Source organism: Dipodomys merriami, unplaced genomic scaffold (genome assembly GCF_024711535.1).
Source record: "Dipodomys merriami isolate MVZ:Mamm:240054 unplaced genomic scaffold, mDipMer1.0.p SCAF_213, whole genome shotgun sequence".
Taxonomy (NCBI): domain Eukaryota; kingdom Metazoa; phylum Chordata; class Mammalia; order Rodentia; family Heteromyidae; genus Dipodomys; species Dipodomys merriami.
The window spans coordinates 1,862,889-1,884,512 of NW_027203527.1; the positions used below are offsets into that span (position 1 = coordinate 1,862,889).

Below are 21,624 nucleotides of genomic sequence, written 5' to 3' on the forward strand. Positions count from 1 at the left end.
TTCTCCCACAACTCTTTTTGCCAAAATTCCTGTGAGTATAGTTATACACCTGACTGCACCTTTCCTTCCTTGTTCTTTACTAGTCTTAGAATTTTTATTGCTACCAAAATCCCTCTCAACAGAAAAAAATAGCATGGTGGCACATGCCTGAATTCCTACCTTTGGTAGGAAATTTATATAGAAGGATTACAGTCCAGGGTGGGCTATGCCAAAAGCCAGACCTGTCTCAAAATAAAAGGCTAGAAGTGTGGCTCAAGTGATAGAGTGCCTGCCAAAGGCCCCAAGTTCAAGCCCCATTAGCAGCTTCCCCCTGCCAAAGAAAAGATACGCTGTTTTTCCTTAAAAAGAAGTACATTTTTAAAAACCTGTGTTTTTTATGTCTGAATTACCTCTTGTGGCATATGTTAGCCACTATATTTTACTTATTATCTCACATTACTCAGAAATAACTGATAAATACATATTTAAAGTATGAGATAAAGGTGCATACTAGCCTGCTCTTTACATGAGTATAATGTGCATTGGACATTGTCAGGACATAACAGATATAAAATCCATTGTTTCTAGTTATTGGTTATTATTCAGTGACTTTTCCTTCCATAGTAAAATGAGGAAGAATTAGCACCCTGAGCAGGACAGGCAAGTCCCATTTTCTTTATCAGATTTTGGTCATCAGATTGAGCCATAAGAGTACCTATACCTTACAGACTCTCCATACATTCCTCACTGTGAACAATTTAATGAGCATTTATTGATCACTGAGGATGTACCAGATGGTATGCCAAGTGCTTTTTAGGCATCATCTTAATAATTCAGTAAACTGGAGGTACTTTCAGATGCACAAATTGAGACTTGAAATGTAAGACTTTGTTTAAGGATTGGGACATAAGAATCTTTTATTCTATAATGTTAGGCACAGTATGAAGTGCTGAAGGAATAAAAATAAATAAAGATAGGCCATGCCTCAAGAAGCTATGGTTTGATGAAAATGGGGCACATTAAATCATTTAAATGGGATAAGAGTGACAGGAATAGGAATTAGGAAACTGAATCTCCTGTCATAGAGGAGGATCATTACTGAAGTTTATTGATTGTAGGAAGATATCCCAGAGGAAGGGATGTTCAGTTTTACATATGATGTTTTGCCTATAGTGAACAAACCCTCTGGGGGGTATATAATTAGGTTATCTTAGACCTAAGGATGGAAAACCCAAAGATCTTGGTTTCTGGCATGTATTTGCCAGTTTGCCTCTGCTCTTCCCTTTCCTGCACAGGTATTTGTCACCTCTGATAACACATTTTTAATGGATATAGAAACCTAAAAGGTTAGTAGTCTAATCAGATAAACATTTGGTTTCTTGAAAAATACCATTACTTTTATGAGTCAATTTTATTATAATAATTTTTAAGTTGCAAATTAGAGGGTGCTAGACTATAGATTGTTAAACAGATGAGGATCTGGGAAGGTGGCTCAGTGGTAGAGTGCTTGTCTTGCATGCATGAGGCCCTGGGTTCAATTCCTCAATACCACATAAGTAGAAAAAGCTGGAAGTGGTGCTGTGGCTCAAGTAGAAGAGCTGAGGGACAGCACCCAGGCCCAGAGTTCAGGCCCCATGACTGACAAACAAAAAAATCTGTTGTAAGATACTGAGAGAATAAAAAATATCATTTAAAAAAAAAGTAGGTTGTTAAACAGATGCATCTATGAGACTATTAATGATATAAAACAGAGATCAACCCAACCATATTTTCTTAAAGGAGTAGATCATAAATAATGTTTTAGGTTTCATAGGTGCATTGTGCCTGTCATAACTCCACTATAATGTAGCACAAAAACCAGCCATGTTAATGATTGCATATCACTATATCTCAATTTTTTTTGAAAAAAGAAAATGTAGGGGAAAAGGCAGGGAGGAAGGAAAGAAGGAAAAAAAGGAAGGAAGGAAGAAAAGAAGGAAGGAAGGAAGGAAGGAAGGAAGAAAGGAAAGAAGGAAGGAAGGAAGGAAAGAAAGGAAGAAGGGTGGGCCAGATATGGCCATGGGTTTGTTGTATGACAATTGGTATCAGTCAGTACTTTGCTAACATCGTAATTTTTAAGAGATTGGTCTATTTACCTCCTACAAAATGCATGATTTTCTAAAGTTCTGCTTTTTAACTGTGTGTAGATAACATATCTTGGAAAGGAACTTTTAAGGTATGTTTCTGAGGAAGGACCTTTACCTTCAGAACAAACTGTGCTACTTCAACAACAACCTTGTCATTCAGGTATGTGTAGCCCATTTCTTAGTTGTGGAATGAATATACCCTACCTAGAAAACAAAACAAAACATTGCTTTAGTCTTTTTTTCCATTAAGGTGAAATTCAAAATTAGCTGTTACGATTAACTATTTCTCCACATTCTTGTTTTCCCTACCACAGTTGATTTTAGGAGAAATTGAGAAATAATACCATCCCTCATGATTCCTTTCTCTGAATCTCTTCTGTAATTGCCTTGGGTGATTTTTTTAAATGTATGCAAAATAAAAACGTATTTCTTTCTAAAACTTCATTTAGTTAGTTTAACCTATTTCTAAAAATAGATAATAAAATAAGTATTTTTATTCAGAGAAACTAAGGAAGATACAATCTCTACCAATGAATAGTAGATTCAGATGCAGTCCTTGAAAGGATTTTAATTTTGAGAACACAATTATTAAAAAAAACAAAATGACTTTATGTTACCTCCTCCTAAATAACGCCCCTACTTTTATACCAGTGTCCTTATTTTGCCTGTCCCTTGGGGGAACAATTATAGGTAGAGAGGAGGTGTCAAACAGAAAATAGTCATAGTGTGATAATCAAGAGCAAGAGCAAATAGGATTTTTAGTAATAACTTTCTACCCCTGGGCATCCTGGGATTATTCCTTAAAACAAGGTCCTATGATTCAAATTACCTTTTTTAAATCTTAGTTTCATACCTAACACACCCTACCTCTTTAGAATCCTGCTTTGTCTCAGAAATAAGCTTCATGGTAGAATACATTCTCCCTAATTTTCTAAGCCATCCTCAAAAGTGCTTTTCTTCATTTCTGAGAAACTAAGATCTAGGAGATCAGGTGTCAGCAATAATCATGGAAAGCTAAAGGCCTTAAGACACTGGATAGAGTTCTTATAGTTATTTATGACCTTAGATCTCTAATGTTGAGTACAGATCTACTTAATCAAATCTTGGGATAAAGGCCAATAACCTGATGATATATATCAGATTATATGATATATATTATGTATAACAGATGGTATATATTAACATTTTATAAAACAAATAGCAGCTTTACTATCCAGTTTATTCAGATATCATCTTTGATTGATGATATCAAGAAATCCTGAGTCTTGAAGATAATACCTTTAAACGTTCTTAGAGCCAGGCGCCTGTAATCCTAGCGACTCAGGAGGCTGAGATCTGAGGATCACCATTCAAAGCCAGCCGGGGAAGGAAAGTCCATGAAACTCATCTCCAATTAACACTCAGAAGACCGGAAGTGGCGGTGTAGCTCAAGTGGTAGAGCGCTCGCCTTGAGCTGAAGAGCTGAGGGACAGCGCTCGGGCCCAGAGTTCAAGCCCCATAACCGACAAAAAAACAAAACAAAACAAAAAACGTTCTTAGTATGACAATTTAACACTTTATTCACTGAATAAGACATGACGGAAAAACCTTCTTCTGATTTTTACACACATACACAAAAACCCAATTGAATGGATAAGTCAATGTATTGATGAACTTTAATGTTGAGATGTGATGTTGAATACATCTGAGGGTGCATGTTTGTAATTAAGAGTTTTCAATATAAAAACACAAACTTTTTTTTTTTTTTAAATTTTATTTTATTTTATTTGAGAACATACTGTACAGAGGGGTTACAATTACATTGGCAGGATAATGCATACATTTCTTACCAAGCATTGCAGCCTCCTCCTTTGTTTACCCTTCACCTCCCTTCCCAGCCTCCCCCCTCTCCCCACCCAATCATATCCCCCTCCCCCCCCCACACCGACATTGTAAAGCTTGCTTTGACATGACATTTTGTAATTCTCCTTGTTGCAACAGGTCCACCTGAATCCTTAAACGACTTGTTTGTCCCCATCTCCTCCACATGTTATACTGACATCAAATAAAGTGAAAGTGGGGGTTACACTGTGGGGGAGGGACATACAAAGCAACAAAGAAATAATCTTATAAATGCGTTAGAAACACATGCATGAAAGAAACGAAAACATTAAAATACATATTTAAGGGTTCGTTTTCCTAACATCACATTATCTGACCTTTTCCGCTTGACTCATACCTATACTAGATATTGCAAATAAGGGAAACCATGGGACCTATGTTTCTTTGGGCCTGGCTTACTTCACTTAATATAATTTTTTCCAAGCCTTTCCATTTCCTAACAAATGGGGAAATGTCATTCTTTCTGATGGAGGCATAGAATTCCATTGTGTATATATACCACATTTTCTTGATCCATTCATCTACTGAGGGGCTTCTGGGTTGGTTCCATATCTTAGCTATGGTAAATAATGCTGCAATAAACATAGTTGTGCTGGTAGCTTTAGTGTGGTCTTGTTTGTATACATTTGGGTAAATGCCCAAAAGTGCGATTGCTGGATCATAGGGGAGATCTATGTGAAGTCTTTTGAGGAACCTCCATACTGCTTTCCAAAGTGGTTGAACAAGTTTACATTCCCACCAACAATGAAGTAAGGTTCCTTTCTGTCCACATCCCCTCCAGCATCTGTTGTTGTTAGAGTTCTTGATTTTTGCTGTTCTAACTGGAGTGAGGTGATATCTCAATGTTGTTTTAATTTGCATTTCTTTTATGGCTAGGGATGTTGAACATTTCTTCATGTGTCTATTGGCCATCCTTCTTTCTTCTTCAGAGAAGCTTCTCTTTAAGTCTTTCGCCCACTTATTTATTGGGCAGTTGTTTCTTTGAGGATTTGTTAAAAACACAAACTTTTGAAACATAATTTTGTCATTGAGATTCCTGAAACATTTATGATATCCAAAATCTTTTTAAGTTTTTTATGGTTCCTTTTCCCTGGAATTTCACAATGTTTTTCCAAGACTTTGCTTCATGTCTACTTGGCTGTAGTATTTTCTAATTTAAAAACTTTATTTTTGAATATATAATATATGTACATGATCCAAAATTCAAAAGATACAAACGGTATGCACTGGAGTCATTCCTACCCTTCTTCCAGAGGCAATGAAAGCTACCAGGTTGCTATGTAGTTTTCCTGAGATTCTAGACATAAGCAAGTCATTTCTGTATTATTAAGAGAAACCTTACTGATATTTCAGAGTGAACTAAAAAGCAAAAAAAAAAGAACATTCTCAAACTTCTACGTAATTTGTGATCATTATAGATAAACACATAGACATACTTTCACAAAGTTATTTTTAAAATATTCTGCTAAGATGGATCACGTTCTACTTTTTTACTTGGAAAGCCAATTTATTTTATTTTATTTTTTTATTGTGAAAATACTGTACAGAGGGGTTACAATTACATGGGCAAGATAATGAGTACATTTCTTATCAAGCATTGTAGCCTCCTCCTTTGTTTCCCCTTCCTATCCTTTCCCATCCTCCCCTGCCCCCCTATCCTCCCTGCCTCCACCAAAGTTGTAAAGTTTGTTTTTCCACATAATGACTTGTACATCTCATTGTTGCAATGGATCCACCTGTATCCCTATTTAAACTATTTGTTTTTTCCCTTCCCCTCCACAAATTATACCAACATCAAATACAGTGAAAGCAGGGGTTATACCGTGGGGGAGGGACATACAAAGCAACAAAGAAATCATCTTATAAATATGTTAGAAACAATCGCATGAAAGAAAAAAACATTTGAATACATATCTTAGGGTTCATTTCCCTAACATCAATTTGTCTGACCGTTTCTGCTTGTCTCAGACATATACTAGCTATTGCAAATAAGGGAAACCATGGGACCTATGTTTCTTTGGGCCTGTCTTACTTCACTTAATATAATTTTTTCCAGGTCTTTTGGAAAGGCAATTTTATGTACTTAAGTTCCTTGTTACCATAGTGCCAAGATATATATGTGGATATATATACATATATATATATATATAAAACATATGTATATTGTGAAGTCTTTTCCATAGCCAACAACTATAGCATATTAGTTATGTATTCCATGGAGACCTAACATCATTTATTTACTTGAAAACAGAACATGCTTTCCCAGGAAAAACAAAAACATGATTTTCCAGGTTTTAATGCAGTGATCTGTGACCTACTAATAATCTGTTGTTCATTTCAGTACTGTTAACTGTGTTTCCTTTCTCTGCAAAAGTATGTAACAGAGAATAAATTTTCACAGGTGCTTCTGTTTTATGTGGTTAAGAATAAAACCCCGAGGAAGATGGGTTCCTGATAAGAAAACAGGAGTGTTTATTTCAGCTCTTATTTGTAATTCTTGATTCTTTTTCATTATTTTAGTCCTTTTTTCACTTTGGCATTATGATTAATACTCCTTCAATCTAACTTATAAATTTGAGAATACAGATGTTGATAGAGGAGGAAAGAAAAAAACAAAACTAAGTATTTGTTGAGAGTTTGCCATGTCTCAGCCCTTTTGCTAGATTTCTTTATGTACATTAGGACTGTACAACTTAATGCATAAAAACCTGAACACTTTACATATAAAACCAAGTAGTCCAAACCCAATCCAGTTTAAGAAAGCTCCTATTAGATTTTAGTTTTCCCTCAAAAAATGAAAGCTTAAACAATTTTAAACTTATGAGTAGTTATACTACAGATCTATTTCTTGATTATACTATAGATGGCTTTTTTGTCAGTCATGGGGCTTGAACTCTGGGCCTGGGCACTATTCCTCAGCTCTTCAGCTCAAAGTGAGCACTGTACCACTTGAGCCACAATGCTACTTCCAGTTTTCTGAGTGGTTTATTGGAGATGAAGTCTCACAGAGTTTCCTACCCAGGCTGGCTTTGAACCGCAGTCCTCAGATCTCAGCCTCCTGAGTAGCTAGGATTACAGGCATGATCACATAAGCGTAAATCAAATTGTCAGTCTGCTTTTAAATATCAAATATTGCCATGATCCATTACTATACATACCTTGAGAATCTCTTTTATAAAAAAGTCATTGACTTTTATATCAAAATAATTGAATATTTTTTCAACTTTAGTAAAAAGGATTTTTTTCTGATGTATGCTGGTACTGGGGCTTGAACTCAGGGACCATGTGCTATCTAAAGACCAGCTCTTTTCACTCAGTGTTGGTGCTCTACAACATGAGCCACACCTCCACTTCTGGCTTTTTGCTGGTTAGAGATAAGAATGTCAAGGATGACACTCTTGATGCTTGATCTGGCTTTGAATCCTCAGATCTCAACCTCCTGAGAAGCTAGGACTGCAGGTATGAGCCACTGGCATCCAGCTAAAAAGGATATATTTTTACCATTGAAATAATTGTTTAAAAAATCATTATGTTTTTAATGACAAGGGTATCTTTTTTCTAAAGTAGCTTTTTGCTGATGCGTAGATAGCTTTCAGGATGAGGGTAGGTCACCAAAAGACTAAGCCTTGATTTGGAAGCTTAGAACTTTTAGCCTTATCCTTCAGTCTCCCAGGAGCTAACACTAGTGGCCAATGATTTACTCAAGCATACCTGGGTAATAAACCCTTCATAAAAACACTAAATGACAGGAGTTAGGGAGCTTCTAGGTTGGTGAATACATAGAGGTGTTGGGAGGGTGGTTTGCCTATAGAAGACATGGAAGTTCCTTGTTTTACATGTCTCTTCTATTCTGTTATTCTAAGTTTTACCCTTTATAACAAGCTGATAGTAGCAAGTAAAGTATTTTGCTGAGCTTTGTGAGTCATTGTAGTAATTCTCCTTGGGAAGGTAGCTGTTGTGGACACTCTAATTTGTAGTCAAGTTAGAAGTGTAGGTAACCCAATACAGGGTACTTAGATCTGGTATCTGAGGTTTGGGCCACCTTGTGAGACTGAGCCTTATATTTATTGGGCCTAGTGCTAACTCTTGGTAGTTAGGATTGAATTGAGTTACAGAACAGTGTATTAGTCAACTCACTGTTACTATAACCAATGTCCATAGTAATAAGTTATAAAGAGAAAAGATTTATTTTCCAATAAAAGTTCCCAATGAATTAAAGAATTAAAGTTCAGAGCAGAATTTTGTTTCATACAGCAATTAAACTCTTGACCTAATTAATGTCATCCTCTGATTATTATCAAATCAATGTAGACAAAAATCTCTAATAAGCACTTTACTATTCCTAGGAATTTAAAGGACATTGGCTACAAAAGATGTTCATGCTAAATAATAATCAGTAAGACACCAATAAAAACAGTGCAGTTTTAATCAGCAGAGCAGGAAACTTTAAATGATAATATTCAATGTTGGCAAGGATGTGGAGTAGAGAACTACTCTAGGTACCCACATACATTAAAAAATTATTTTATTGTAAAGATGCTGTACAGAGGGGTTATAGTTACATGAGTAAGCTAATGAGTACATTTTTTTGTCAGGCATTATTACCCCCTCCTTTGTTTTTCTCCTGCTGTCCCTTCCCTCTCCCACTTCCCCCACTCTTTCCCTGCCTCCAAAGTTGTAAAGTTCATTTCCATCATAATGTCTCATTGTTGCAATGGGATATTCTCCTTCTGCTCCCCAAATTAGATAAATGTATATACAAGATTTAAGGTGGGGGGGGTATAATTGGGTGGGGGGAGGGGGGAGGCTGGGAAGGGAGGTGAAGGGTAAACAAAGGAGGAGGCTGCAATGCTTGGTAAGAAATGTATGCATTATCCTGCCCATGTAATTGTAGCCCCTCTGTACAGTATGTTCTCAAATAAAATAAAATAAAATTTTTAAAAAATGCAAAAAAAAAAAAAAAAAGATTTAAGGTACCAAAATCAAATACAGTGAAGACAGGGGATATACCACAGGGGGAAGAACATACAAAAGAAACAAGAAAATCACATAGTAAAGTAAAAACAACAACAAAGAAAACCCTCTTGTGTCCATATCTTAGGGTTCATTTCATTTTGCATCGTCTTATATGGTACCTAGCTTTTGAGCTTTTCTACTCATCTGACAAGATTATCTTAGATGTATACTAATTATTGCAAATAAAGGAAACCATTGGACCTATATTTCTTTGGGTCTGGCTTACTTCACTTAATATGATTTTATCCAAGTCTTCCTATTTCCTAACAAATGGCACAGAGTCGTTCTTTCTGATGGAAGCATAGAATTCCATTGTATATATACCACATTTTCTTGATCCATATCTACTGAGGAACATTTGGGTTGGTTCCATAGCTTAGATATGGTGAATAATGCTGCAAAAAAAAAAAAAAACATAGTTGTGCTGGTAGCTTTAGTATGGCCTTGTTTGTGATCATTTGGGTAAATGCACAGAATAGGGATTGCTGGGTTATAGGGGAGCTCTATGTGGAGTCTTTGGAGGAACCTCCATACTACTTTCCAAAGTGAACAAGTTTACACTCCCACCAACAATGCATTAGGGTTCCCTTCTGTCCATATCCCCTCCAGCATCTGTTGTTACTAGATTTCTTGATTATAGCCATTCTAACCGGGGTGAGGTGGAATCACAATGTTGTTTTGAGTTGCATTTCTTTTATGGCTAAAGAGGTTGAGCATTTCTTCATGTGTCTATTTGCCATTCTTATTTCCTCTTCAGTGAAGTCTCTCTTTTAAGTCTTTAGCTCACTTATTAATAGGGTGGTTGTTTCTTTGAGGATTTATTGTTGGAGGATTTAATTTTTTTAGTTCTAAGTATAGTTTAGATATGATACCCTTGTCTGTTATATGGCTAGTGAAGATCTTCTCCCAATCCATGGGCTTTCTGTTGATCTTGCTAGCTATGTCCTTTGCTGTGATGAAGCTTTACTTGATGGTAGTATGAAAGCATGCCTTTGAAAGGGCATGCTGTACTTTAAAATGTGTGCATACCCTTCAATTTAGTCATTTTGCTTCTGAATAGCAAATCTGTAAAAGTATTTGCACACACTTGCATAAAGAAATTTTAGGAGTAATGATAGTGGATGTATTGAGTTTTCAAATTATAACTACAAGACGTTATCTTGTGGAGAAAAAGTCTAATATAAATGATAATATTTTAAGTAATAAAATGAAGATCAATCTTATTAAATAAATCTAAATATTTGAAATATTCCACAAAAATGTTCCCCATCCCTAAATTATATAGGATAACTTTTAAGTAATAATGGTAATAATACTAATAACAGCTTATATTTATGAGTATTTGCTACGTGCAGGGCAATTGGTAAACTATTACACATGCAAAATCTCATAGTCTTCAAAACTGGGAATTGAGGTACCAAGTGGCTTGTTCAACTACTTTCAAAAGTTTTCATTTCCTACTGTTACTTTAGCCTGAAAACAGGCCTCTGTCTCTCAAAGTTAGTGCTGCTGCCTTATAGCTTTGTCATGAGTACAAAAAAATGGAAGAAGTGAAAATATCCTGTTCAGAAAACATATTGTGTCCTCTCATATACACACAATTCTAAGATTTGTAAGAACTAACTTTAAGTCTTACTTTAAACAGGTAGTTTTTAATCTCTTTAAAAATCTTTAAACAGGCACTTCCAGAGAGTCAGTACAAAACATCCCTCATTATCTACAAATAAAAGAAATACTTTCAATCAGCGATCAAGAATTTCTCCCATGTCACGTGATGGCTCAGCATTGGAAGTTCTATATGGAGTGTGAGGAACTAACATTCTAAAGGCTTGTTTTCTTAATCATTAGGCTTTTGTTCATATGTTCATGTTCTTTTCTTAGTTTGGTGGGTTTATGTTAGCATATAGTTAATGTGTTAATTATTGAAAATTTCTGTTTACTGTCATAAAAATATGATTTTTGACCTTGAAATAAAGGCATTATGGATTAAACCATGTTGGCTGTCTTGCTTTCTTTTTACTAATAGACTTTAAAATAACTTCTTGTCAAACAATCAGTTGGAAAAAAGCTACCTTGCCCTTGTTCTTCCCAGTAGGAAGCCAAGAAATTCAAGATATTTGCAAAGGGTTTTACCTATTGTGGGTTCTGATGAAATCTTTAAACTTCTGACCCTTAGCCATAGACGGGACTGTCTAATAAGCCATAGATAAGAATGTCTAGTAAACCAATCTTCTGTTTGATACATTTATCCTTACCTGTGCCTTTGTAGACTATGTGCAACACCAGTCCTAGCACATTCTTTTACAGAAGTTCATGCTCTTTAGTATCTATGTGACACACTTCTGCCAATTTATTCTTAAGTATATTGCTTTCCTGCTGCTGTAAGAGTAAGATCTAGGCCCAGCATTCGGGTTTCTTGCTGCCGTCCTAATATAATCATTTAACTTCATCTTGATGATCCTAACTTTTACACTTCTTTTTTTTTCCATCTTAGGAGCTGAAATATCCCCCAAAATTTGTGTGTTCAATTTCCAGCCTTCCATACCTCAGACTATAACTGTATTTGAATATAGGGCCCTAGCAGAGTTTATTATGTTAAAACGAAGCCAGAAAGTTAGTTCCTGATCCAGCCAGCGTCCTTATAACAGGAAACTTGGACACAAGTACAGAGATGAATGGATACAGCAAAAAGGCAGCCACCTAACAAGCCAAGGGAAGTGGCCACAGAACAGAGTCAGCCATGACCTGAACTTTGACCTTAGACTTTATGCCCCCAGAATTAAGAGATACACTTGTTGTATGAAGTCACCAGTAGTTGTAATACCCAGTCTTGTTTTTGTTATCACAGCCCTAGAAAACTAATAACAATTCCAAACTCCTCCCTCCTTGTTTATGCTGTTTTTCCAGCTTTTAACATTCCTTTTCCTCTCTGCCTATGTTTTCATTATTCTTTGAGGCCATCCCTTGTATATGAACTCCTATATTGCTTATTCAAGCCACTCCAATCCAGTCACCTAACATTAATTGCCTGCCGGTTTTTCTCCCATAAACATCTTGAAATTAGGTTCATGATGTTGCACTTTATAGTTTCTATAAAATATTGTGAACATTGATTCTTAAGTGATACTGGTCAGTTAGGACACTTTGAGGTAAAATAACAGAAAATCCTCATGAAAATGGATTAAGCAATAAGGGATCTTTATTTAAAAATCCAGAGGTAGGAACTAGTTAATGCTTCAACTAAATAATATCATTATTGTTTCTTTCTTCCAGCTTCCTTCATAATAAAGATGACTCTGCTATTACAGGTAAGTGCACATGTATCAACACTTCTAGTAGAAGAAGATAGATACTTTTCTTCCAATGTACTTCTTGAAAAAAAAAACTTTCCTAAACACCCTTAACCCACAAGAAGCCAGAATTGAATCTCCTGCAATTTTTTAATCTGTCACTAGCCAGAGAAGTGATAGTACCTTGAAATGGCTTTGAGAAGTACAGGTATAGGAGGAGTATTTATATTTATATATATATATAATATATATATTATATATATATTATATATATATATATATATATATAATATATATATATAGGACTTGCTAGGCTAGTGTTCTACCACTTGAGCCACAAACCCAACCCTTTTGCTTTCAGTTTGTCTTCTGATAGCATCTCATACTTTTGCCATAGTTGGCCTCAGATCGTGATCATCCTACCTCTACCTCTTGAGTAGCTGGGATTACAGGCACATACTACCATTTCCAGCCAAAAGTTAATATTTTTGAGCACTCAGTGTATTCCAGGCATTGTTGTAAGCACTTTGATGTGCTAATTCAAGTAATCCTAACCATGCCCTATGAGGTAGGAAATATTATTCTCATTTTATTGATGAGGAAACTAAAGTGTAGGATAAATAACTTGCTTCAAAGTCACATAGCTACCAAGTGGTAGAATTGGAGATCAAATCTGGTGATTGGATTTTAAGTTTATCATAGGCACTATGTATTATTTTTCTCACCCAAAGATTGCTTGGCTCCAAATATATGGAAATGACTAGAACAGTGTTGAAACATTCTGAGATGATGATACTGTGGCTCCTTCAGTTTACCTGTTCTAATGGGCTTAGTATGTTCATGGTATTGGGCAACCAGGGCCAGACAGGTATTCTTTAGTAAAGAAATGGGATTTAACTGTCCAACGGTTGAGTTCTAATACAAACATATTGCTGTGTTTCTATTTACAGACTTCTGAAATTCAATTTGTAAGTGGAACTACCCCTTTATTTTTTGCCATTCCTGGGGCTTGAACTCAGGGCGTGGGCACTGTCCCTGCAATTCTTTTGCTCAAAGATAGCATTCTACCACTTAAGCCACAGCACCACTTCCGGCTTTTTCTGCTTATGTGGTAATGAGGAATCAAACCCAGGTCTTACTGCATGCTGGGCAAGCACTCTACCACTAAGCCACATTTCTGGCGATATCCCATTGTTTTTAACTGTATATATATATATACATATATATATGTATATATATATATATATATATATATATATATATATATATATGCCCTTAGAGCCTGTATTTCAAGTGATTTGGATTCTTTTGAAGGCTAATAGCATTTAACCTCCACACCTGTTTCTCAGATTCTTCTCCCTCTCATCCCATATTTGTTCTGAGAAACATATCTTAAACATTTAAAAGACAAAGAATATGGGCTGGGAAGGTGGCTCAGTGGCAGAGTGCTTGCCTTGCATGCATGAGGCCCTGGGTTCGATTCCTCAGCGCCACATAAGCAAAAAGAAAAAAGCCGGAAGTGGCGCTGTGGCTCAAGTGGTAGAGCGCTAGCCTTGAGCTGAAGAGCTGAGGGACAGCACCCAGGCCCAGAGTTCAAGCCCCATGACCAGACCCAAAAAAAATTTTAAAAACAAAAGACAAAGAATATGGTTTCTTCTTAAACTATATTTTCTGTGTCTCTTAAGGGAGCAGAATTTGAGGCAATGCCAAATCAGTTTATCATGGACCTAATTTAATCCCAAGTATAGGATTCATAGCTAACCTCTATTTCCTTGGACATATTTGCAAATTCATAATCTCTCATTTTAGCTACTTTGTAGGGTTCTAAGGCAGAATCAGTGGATACAAACATTTGAAGCTATAGTACTAGTTCTGCTTCTCATAGAGGGAAACTCAGGTAACATTTGTTTTTAGCTGTTTACAAGCTGTCTTAAAGTTCCATGACGTATGACAGTTTGGCTGAGATATGAACTTGCTTGAGTCTTTCAAAGTTGGAGGCAAGGAAGTGGTAAAAACAAGTTGCCAAGCTGGTGGGTGAGCCTTGCCAGTTACCTAAGCATCGCCTTCTTATTTTCTGTTCATTATTGCCTACACTGTAACTGTCATGAAATAATGCAACAGAACAAACCAAAAACTGGATTTTTTTGGTCTAAAAATGGCCCCCAAATACTGAGGGAAATGAAAAGGTTCAAGAATATGTTGACTCTTAACCAGAGGGTAGGGTTATGCTTAATTTACAAAAAAAAAGACCACAGCCAAATTTAGAAGAGTCCATCTCTGTGCTGCAAATAACTTTCTATGGGATAGTGTAGGCCCAGAAAACCCTAGCCTGTAGAACTATGGGCCTTCTTTTTCCTTAGAAGCCAAATGGTATGGCGGGAGATTCTCTCTATGTACAGGGCAACCTCTCATAGCCCCCTGCTACAGGTTCTTCCACCCATCTCTCTACCCTTGCCAAGAAGGAACTCATGTTCCCCCGCCACAGCTGTTTCTCTCTGAAAGTTTCCTTTAGCATGCCATCAACTTAGGCCTTGGGTCCTTGGGTCTCAGCCACTAGTGAGTGCTGTCACTACCTCCTAGCTTTCTGCCTCATGTCACCTCACCCTACCTGGTCATTTTCCCACAGAATCCTCCTCCCCAGCTGTGTGGAATAGGCCTTACTCACAGCCAGCTGTGATGGTAAAGGCAAAAGATTTCAAGCACACCACAGCAAATAATATAAAATGATTGTACAGGACCTCCACCACAGAATTTCTCCTTTGTCTCTTCCAGACCTCCCTTTGGTTAATGAAGCAGGATAGGGGAAGGGTGTGAGTGTAGGCAACAGGCCCAATCTGGGCCCACCCCAGTGATTCTAATTTCACTAGTCTGTATGTCAGCAGTTTTTAATCTTGCCAAATGATTCCATCTACTTTCACTTGACTTTTCTCGCCCACCCTCAATCACCAAATTAATTCCATGTTTCCTGAACTGCCTCACTAAATTGAGTTACTGGTACCTCCTTAAAATATAGATTGCTAAGCTCTTTTCCAGCCTTACTGAATCAAAATCCTCTAGAAAAAAAATTGGGGCAAATTCCTACATGAATTTTCTAATGCAAATATGGGAAACAAGACATGATTTCAAGTCTTTTTTCCCCTTTTATATATGTGCATATCTATGAGAATTGTTATGCTACTTTGATTCGTATATACAAGGTTTAATCAAATTAGGATAATTAACATTTCCTTGTCCTCATAATTTGTGTTGGAAATCTTCCCGCCTTTTTATATTTTTTATAAAATATGTAATAAATTGTTACAAACTCTAGTTAACCAGTGGTGATATATAATACTAGAATTTATTCCTCCTATCTAATTGTATTTTGGTGATGCTTCCAATCTCTCTCGCATTCCTCCTTCCCCTTCCTCACCTCTAGTGGCCACTCTTCTACTCTCTACTTTGAAATCAATAATCCAAGTCGTCAGTCTTGTTTTCAGTTGATTAATGTGTATTTTCTTCATTCGTTCATTTCAGAAATATTTAATGAGCACATAATATGTACCAGCATTGTTTTCTGTGCTAGGACTACACCAGAAAATAAGACAACATTCATGTCCTCGTGGAGCCAAAACTTTAATTTCAGATAGAGAAAAGTGTCTGTGAAAAGACAAAATTACAAAAAAAAAAATAGTTTTGCAGGTTTTTTTGAGATGGGGGTCTTATTGCATAACCCATACTGGCCTCAAATTCAGTATCTTTTTGCGTTTGACTCCCAAGTGTTGCAATAACAAATGCTCACCATTATTCCAACCTAGTTTTGAAGATCTCAATTACCTTTTACTTGATATTCTAGAGCCACGTAACAGTGTAGGTCAAAAATGGTTCAGTATGCTGCCACCTACCATATGTGCAAGTTACAGACAAAGGAAAGGAATGATGCAGAAAAGTGATGTACATACAACTGGATTGATCACAGATTGACACTGTTTGAGCAAGGTTGAAGCAAAATGGTTACCTGTGATGGACTGAAATTCATACGATACAATTGGCTGAGACTCAGCTGTTTGTTACCATGGTAAATTATACACTTAAAGACATAGTTCATTACATTAAGACTCAGTTCACAGAGGCATACTCAAGCCAAATGACCTAATGTGTCCATCGTGATAAAGGACAAAGGGTGTGGGAGAGACCATTGTTTTAAAAGGAGTAAATGGGCAGGTGCTCATACCTGTCATCCTACCTACTCAGGAGATTAAGATCTGAGGATCATGGTTTAAAGCCAGTCCAGGCAGAAAAGCTTGTGGATTCTCTAACCACCAAAAGGCCAGAAGTAGAGCTGTGTCTCAAATGGTAGAGTGCCAGCTTTGAGCAAAAGAGCTAAGCAAAGAGCATGAGGCTCTTGAATTCAAGCCCTAGTTCTGGCACACACACACACACACACTAATAATAATAATAATATAATAAAAACAAACAGAAGATGTTAAATAAGGGTGGCCAGGGAGAGCCCTTGATTTTGAGAAGTTGCATCTGAACAGAAAACAGTGATAATAAACTGCTTCTGAATTTTGTTGCAGCATGTAAGTCTTATTTTATATGTCTCATAACTTCTAAATTAGATGGGATTTTCTTAAGGTCAGGGGCTGTCTTGTATATTTTTGTATTCTCCCATAGCAACCAGTGTAGCACTTTGCACAAGCAAGAGCTCAGTGACTCACACTAGAATAAAAACATTTTAATCTTAGATATAAAATCTTAAAGATCCTGCCAGCAGAGGACCCAGGAAGTTGCCTACTTGTTAAGTAAAGGAAAATCCAGGGAAATACATGCAATAACTTTGTACTCACCCCAAGTCTAACCTTTCTCCTTTCCTGCTAGTCATACTTAGTTACAGGTTCTAATCAGAAAGTCTTGAAAATATGCAAAGATTAGTCATGGGCCTTGGTGAGATTAGCCACTGAGCTCTGAGTACCAGTTTCTACTGGTATACCATCCTGACACAATGTCTTGTCTTTTGTACTCAATTTCCCTTTAACTTCTAACCAATATCAGCCCCTAATTTCTCTGGGTTTTTATCTGAGTACAGCAGAAGGACACTGGATCCTATTAAGTCTGAAGGCCAAAGAGAAACATTGAAAATCTTCAGGAGATTTCTTCAAGAGAAACCACTTAGGACATTTGGGTTTATCCTGGTTCGATTTGGGACTCATCACTTTTCAGAAGGCTTTTTACTTCTTGGAGTATTGCTCTTTTCTCCAGATGTTTTTCTTGGATCACACAGGAAAGAGTAACACAATCAGTGTTGGAAAGTTGATCCAGGAGGCAACATCATTGGGTGAAGAAATTCCTGAATAGCCAGACTAATGATTTCTTACCAACTCTACAACTGCTATTTAATCTAGGAAAGTCATGTGACCTCTTTGAGCCTTAGGAAACTTACTATAAGATATATTACTTTTTCTGACATTGCTTAGAAATATCATAAATATCTAATGAAATTACTGAGAGAGTACTTTTTTAAAAATATATGTGTTTTAGTGCTGGGGAATCCACCAAGCTACACTGAAGAGTACTTTAAAGAATGTTAATTACTATGGCATTATAGCAGACTGTTATTACAGTAAAAGAAATTAATCATGTTTATGTACATGGTATGGTAGACATTGGCATTCCCTCAACTTCTTATGTCTACAGGAAATTTCAGACATAAGACTACCAGGCACATCCTCCCATTTGGAGCTATGCTATTTTTTGTTTAGTTAAGATACATTTATAATATGAGGGAGTTTCACTGTGGTATTTCCATATATGCACACAGTGTACTTTAACCAAATTCACCCCTCCACCATATTCCTGGAGGAGCTGTGCTTTTAATAGGCCATCTTGTGGGGCTGGGAAGGTGGCTCAGTGGTATAGTGCTTGCCTTGCATGCCTGAGGCCCTGGGTTCAATTCCTCAGCACCACATAAGCAAAAAGAAAAAAGCCGGAAGTGGCGCTGTGGCTCAGGTGGTAGAGTGCTAGACTTGAGCTGAAGAGCTGAGGGACAGCACCCAGGCGCAGAGTTCAGGACCCACAACTGGACCCCCCCCAAAAAATTGGCCATCTTGTGATTGATATATATATATATATATGTATATATATGTATATACACACACATATGTATACATATATAGTGAAATTATATATATCTTGTGTGTATCTTATATATACATCCCTTGTATATGTTTATATATATTCCTTATTTGTGTGTGTATATATGTGTATGTGTATACACACATATACTTTCTTGGCACTACTGTGGCTTAAACTCAGGACCTCAAACTTGCTCAGCTTACTTGCTCAGCTGGTGCTCTAGCACCTAAGTCATGCCTTCAGCACTGTTTGTTTCAATCGTGGGGCTTGAACTCTGGGCCTGGGCGCTGTCCCTCAGCTCTTCAGCTCAAGGCAAGCCCTCTACGGCTTGAGCCACAGCTCCACTTCCAGTTTTCTAGTGGTTTATTGGACACAGCTCCACTTCCAGTTTTCTAGTGGGTTATTGGAGATAAGAGCCTCATGGACTTTCCTGCCCGAGCTGACTTTGAACCATGATCCTCAGATCTCAGCCTCCTGAGTAGCTAGGATTACAGGCATGAGCCACCAGCGCCTGGCAGCACTGCTTTTTGCAGGTTATTTTAGATGGAGTCTCATGGACTTTCTGGCTCAGGCTGGCTTTGAACCATGATCTTTGGGATCTCAGACCTCCTGAATAGCTAGGATTATAGTCCTGATACACTGGCACCTGGCCTGCTATTTGCTTTTCCTAACATTTTCTTCAAAGATATGTTTGGAACACCTTCACCTTAAAGTGAAGTCCTCTGGTACTATTCCTAGTGATTGTCCCATGGACTAAATTCCTTGAGCACAGTTTAGTTTTGATCTATGGATTATTATTTGGTCCCTTGTCTATTGGCTTTTACTGTCTGTGTTCTAACTGCAAAACCTACTACTGAGCCGGGTGCTGGTGGCTCACACCTGTAATCCTAGCTACTCAGGAGGCTGAGATCTGAGTATTGCAGTTCAAAGCCAGCCCTGGCAGGAAAGTCCGTGAGACTCTTATCTCCAATAAACCTCTAGAAAATCAGAAGTGGTGCTGTGGCTCAAGCACTTGCCTTGAGCTGAAGAGCACAGGGACAGCGCCCAAGCCCAGAGTTCAAGCCCCACGACCAACCAAAAAAAAAAAAAACCTACTCCTGGAGCTAAGAATTTCTTTGAGGGAAGGAGCTATAATTTACACCTCTTTGCATCCTCATCTCAAGCAATATATTTTCTGATTTTGGGGAATGGTACTTTAGGTTAGAACCCCCCCCCAAAAAAAATATATGTGCACTTGGAACCTGTAGATGTGATCTTAGTTGGAAAATGAATCTTTGCAAATATAGTTAAGATGAGATCACACTGGATTAGAGAGGGCCCAGAATCCAAAGACTGGTATCTGTCCTTAACAAAGAGAAATTCAGAAATAGGAAGAAAGGAAAGAATACTGTGTGACAGTAAAAGCTGAATTAGAGTGTTGTTGCTGAAAAGGAGCCCTAAGGAAGAAGCTGAGGATTCTTCCCTAGAGCCTTCAGAGCAGTCACAGGCCTGCCAATAAGTACATTTCCATCATGGTAAGTCACCCAGTGTGTGGTAATATGCTATGACAGTAGTAGAAGACTAAAACAGAAATTCAGACTGCAGTGGGTACTGCATGCTTAATGTGCAGAGGCCCTTCTGGGTGGCATCATCCCCCACCATCCGATCTTGGGCAATCCACTTTCAGAAGACCTGAGGAGCTGGTTGCAACAATGATTTGAGAGGATGAGGGGAGTATTTGAAAGCAACAAATGACGAAGAAAGGAAAAGGGGCTGGGTCTGACCTGAATATCAAACATTCCCAAACTAAGTTTATTAGGTTGAAGGTGTTTCTAAGGTCCTAACATGGCAGTGCTTTGCTTTAGGACAAAATGGGTGATGTGAGTGTTGGAGACAGGAGAACAAGTGAGTCAATGGGTATTCACTTTATGGTATGAAATACTGAAAATAGTAACTGACCTGAGAGAGAGACAGAAAGACAGAGACAGACAGGGTATGTGTATGCATTTCCTAAAATACAGGCTGAGACTGATGATGGCTGATGTCCTTTTGAATTTGTATCCTAAAGGTCTGGGTTTCCTCTGTGTCTAACAGCATGCATACCCAGCAGACCTACCCTGTCCAGTTCTGGCTGCCACTTGCAGACAAGTTATTTATCCCAACTTACTTCCCCCCACTTCATTTGTAAAATAAGAATAAATATAGATGATCATTTAATGGTTTAGAAACAGCACACTGGATGGATAATAGAAGTCTTCTTTTTCTTCTCCCCCGACTCTTCCTTCCTTTATTTCTCCCCCATTACTTCCACTCTCCCCTCTCTTCCTTTCCTTCCTTTTTGTCATCTGGTGCAGATGAGGGAGAACTGGAAGTGTAAAATATGTACTGTGTTGACTCCTCCCGAAAGCAGAGGCTCCACTGGGAAGGAGACAACCCACTGGGGTGAGTTGTTTGGAACAAGATCCTAAAAAGGCAGGAGGAGGGGGCACCAGGTACCCTTGGCTCAAACCTGTAATCCTAGCTACTCAGGAGCCTGAGATCTGAGGATTGTGGCCAGTCCTGGAAGGAAAAAGTAAAGCTGTGGCTCAAGTGGTAGAGTGCTAGCCTTGAGCAAAAAATTTCTCAGGAACAGCACCAGGCCCTGAATTCAAGCCCCTTGAATGAGAAAGAGGGGGTGAGGAAGTGAGAGGGCAGGAGAGGAAATGAGAGGAGATGGGAAGGGAGAGGATGGGAGAGGACAGGAGAGGAAAAAAAGAGGGAAGGGGAGAGGAAAAAGGGGAGGAGAGAGGAGAACAAAAGGAGAGGAGGGAAGAGGAGAGGGGAGGGGGGAGGAGAAGAGAGGAGAACAAGAGAAGCAGGCCCCAGGAGGCTGAGATCTGAGGACTGTAGCTCAAAACCAGCCCTGATAGGAAACTCTGAGACTCTTATCTCCAATTAATCACCAAAGAAGCCAGAAGTGAAACTGAATCAAGCAGTAGAATACTAACCCTGAGCAAAAAAAACCCTCAGGGACAGCACCCATGCCCAGTGAAAGTAAAGGAAGGAAGGGAGGGAGGGAGTAATTGAAGGCAACTAATGGACAGAAGGGAGGGAAAGAACAAAAGCTGGCCATTTGTTTCTGAGTAAGTAATATGGACCTGAAAATAGATTCTGATCACAGGAGTTACTGAGAGTAAAGGATAGGGGTCCCATGCTAGGCTTCCTCTTTGAAAATCATTAGGTTCTGAGTTCTAGGCCCT

At 37.9% G+C, this 21,624-nt stretch overlaps 1 protein-coding gene across 3 annotated transcripts in view; it reads left to right on the top strand.

The window, feature by feature from the left end:
• LOC138834389 (ankyrin repeat domain-containing protein 31-like) overlaps positions 1 to 10,937 on the top strand; it is a 110,208-nt gene extending 99,271 nt beyond the window's left edge. For all 3 annotated transcript variants that reach the window (XM_070033022.1, XM_070033023.1, XM_070033024.1), the window contains 2 exons: positions 2,166 to 2,265; positions 10,682 to 10,937. In XM_070033022.1, coding sequence (XP_069889123.1) covers positions 2,166 to 2,265; positions 10,682 to 10,827 — 246 coding nt within the window. In that variant the 3' untranslated portion in view covers positions 10,828 to 10,937. The remainder of the gene's footprint in view (positions 1 to 2,165; positions 2,266 to 10,681) is intronic.
• Positions 10,938 to 21,624: the final 10,687 nt, after the last annotated feature.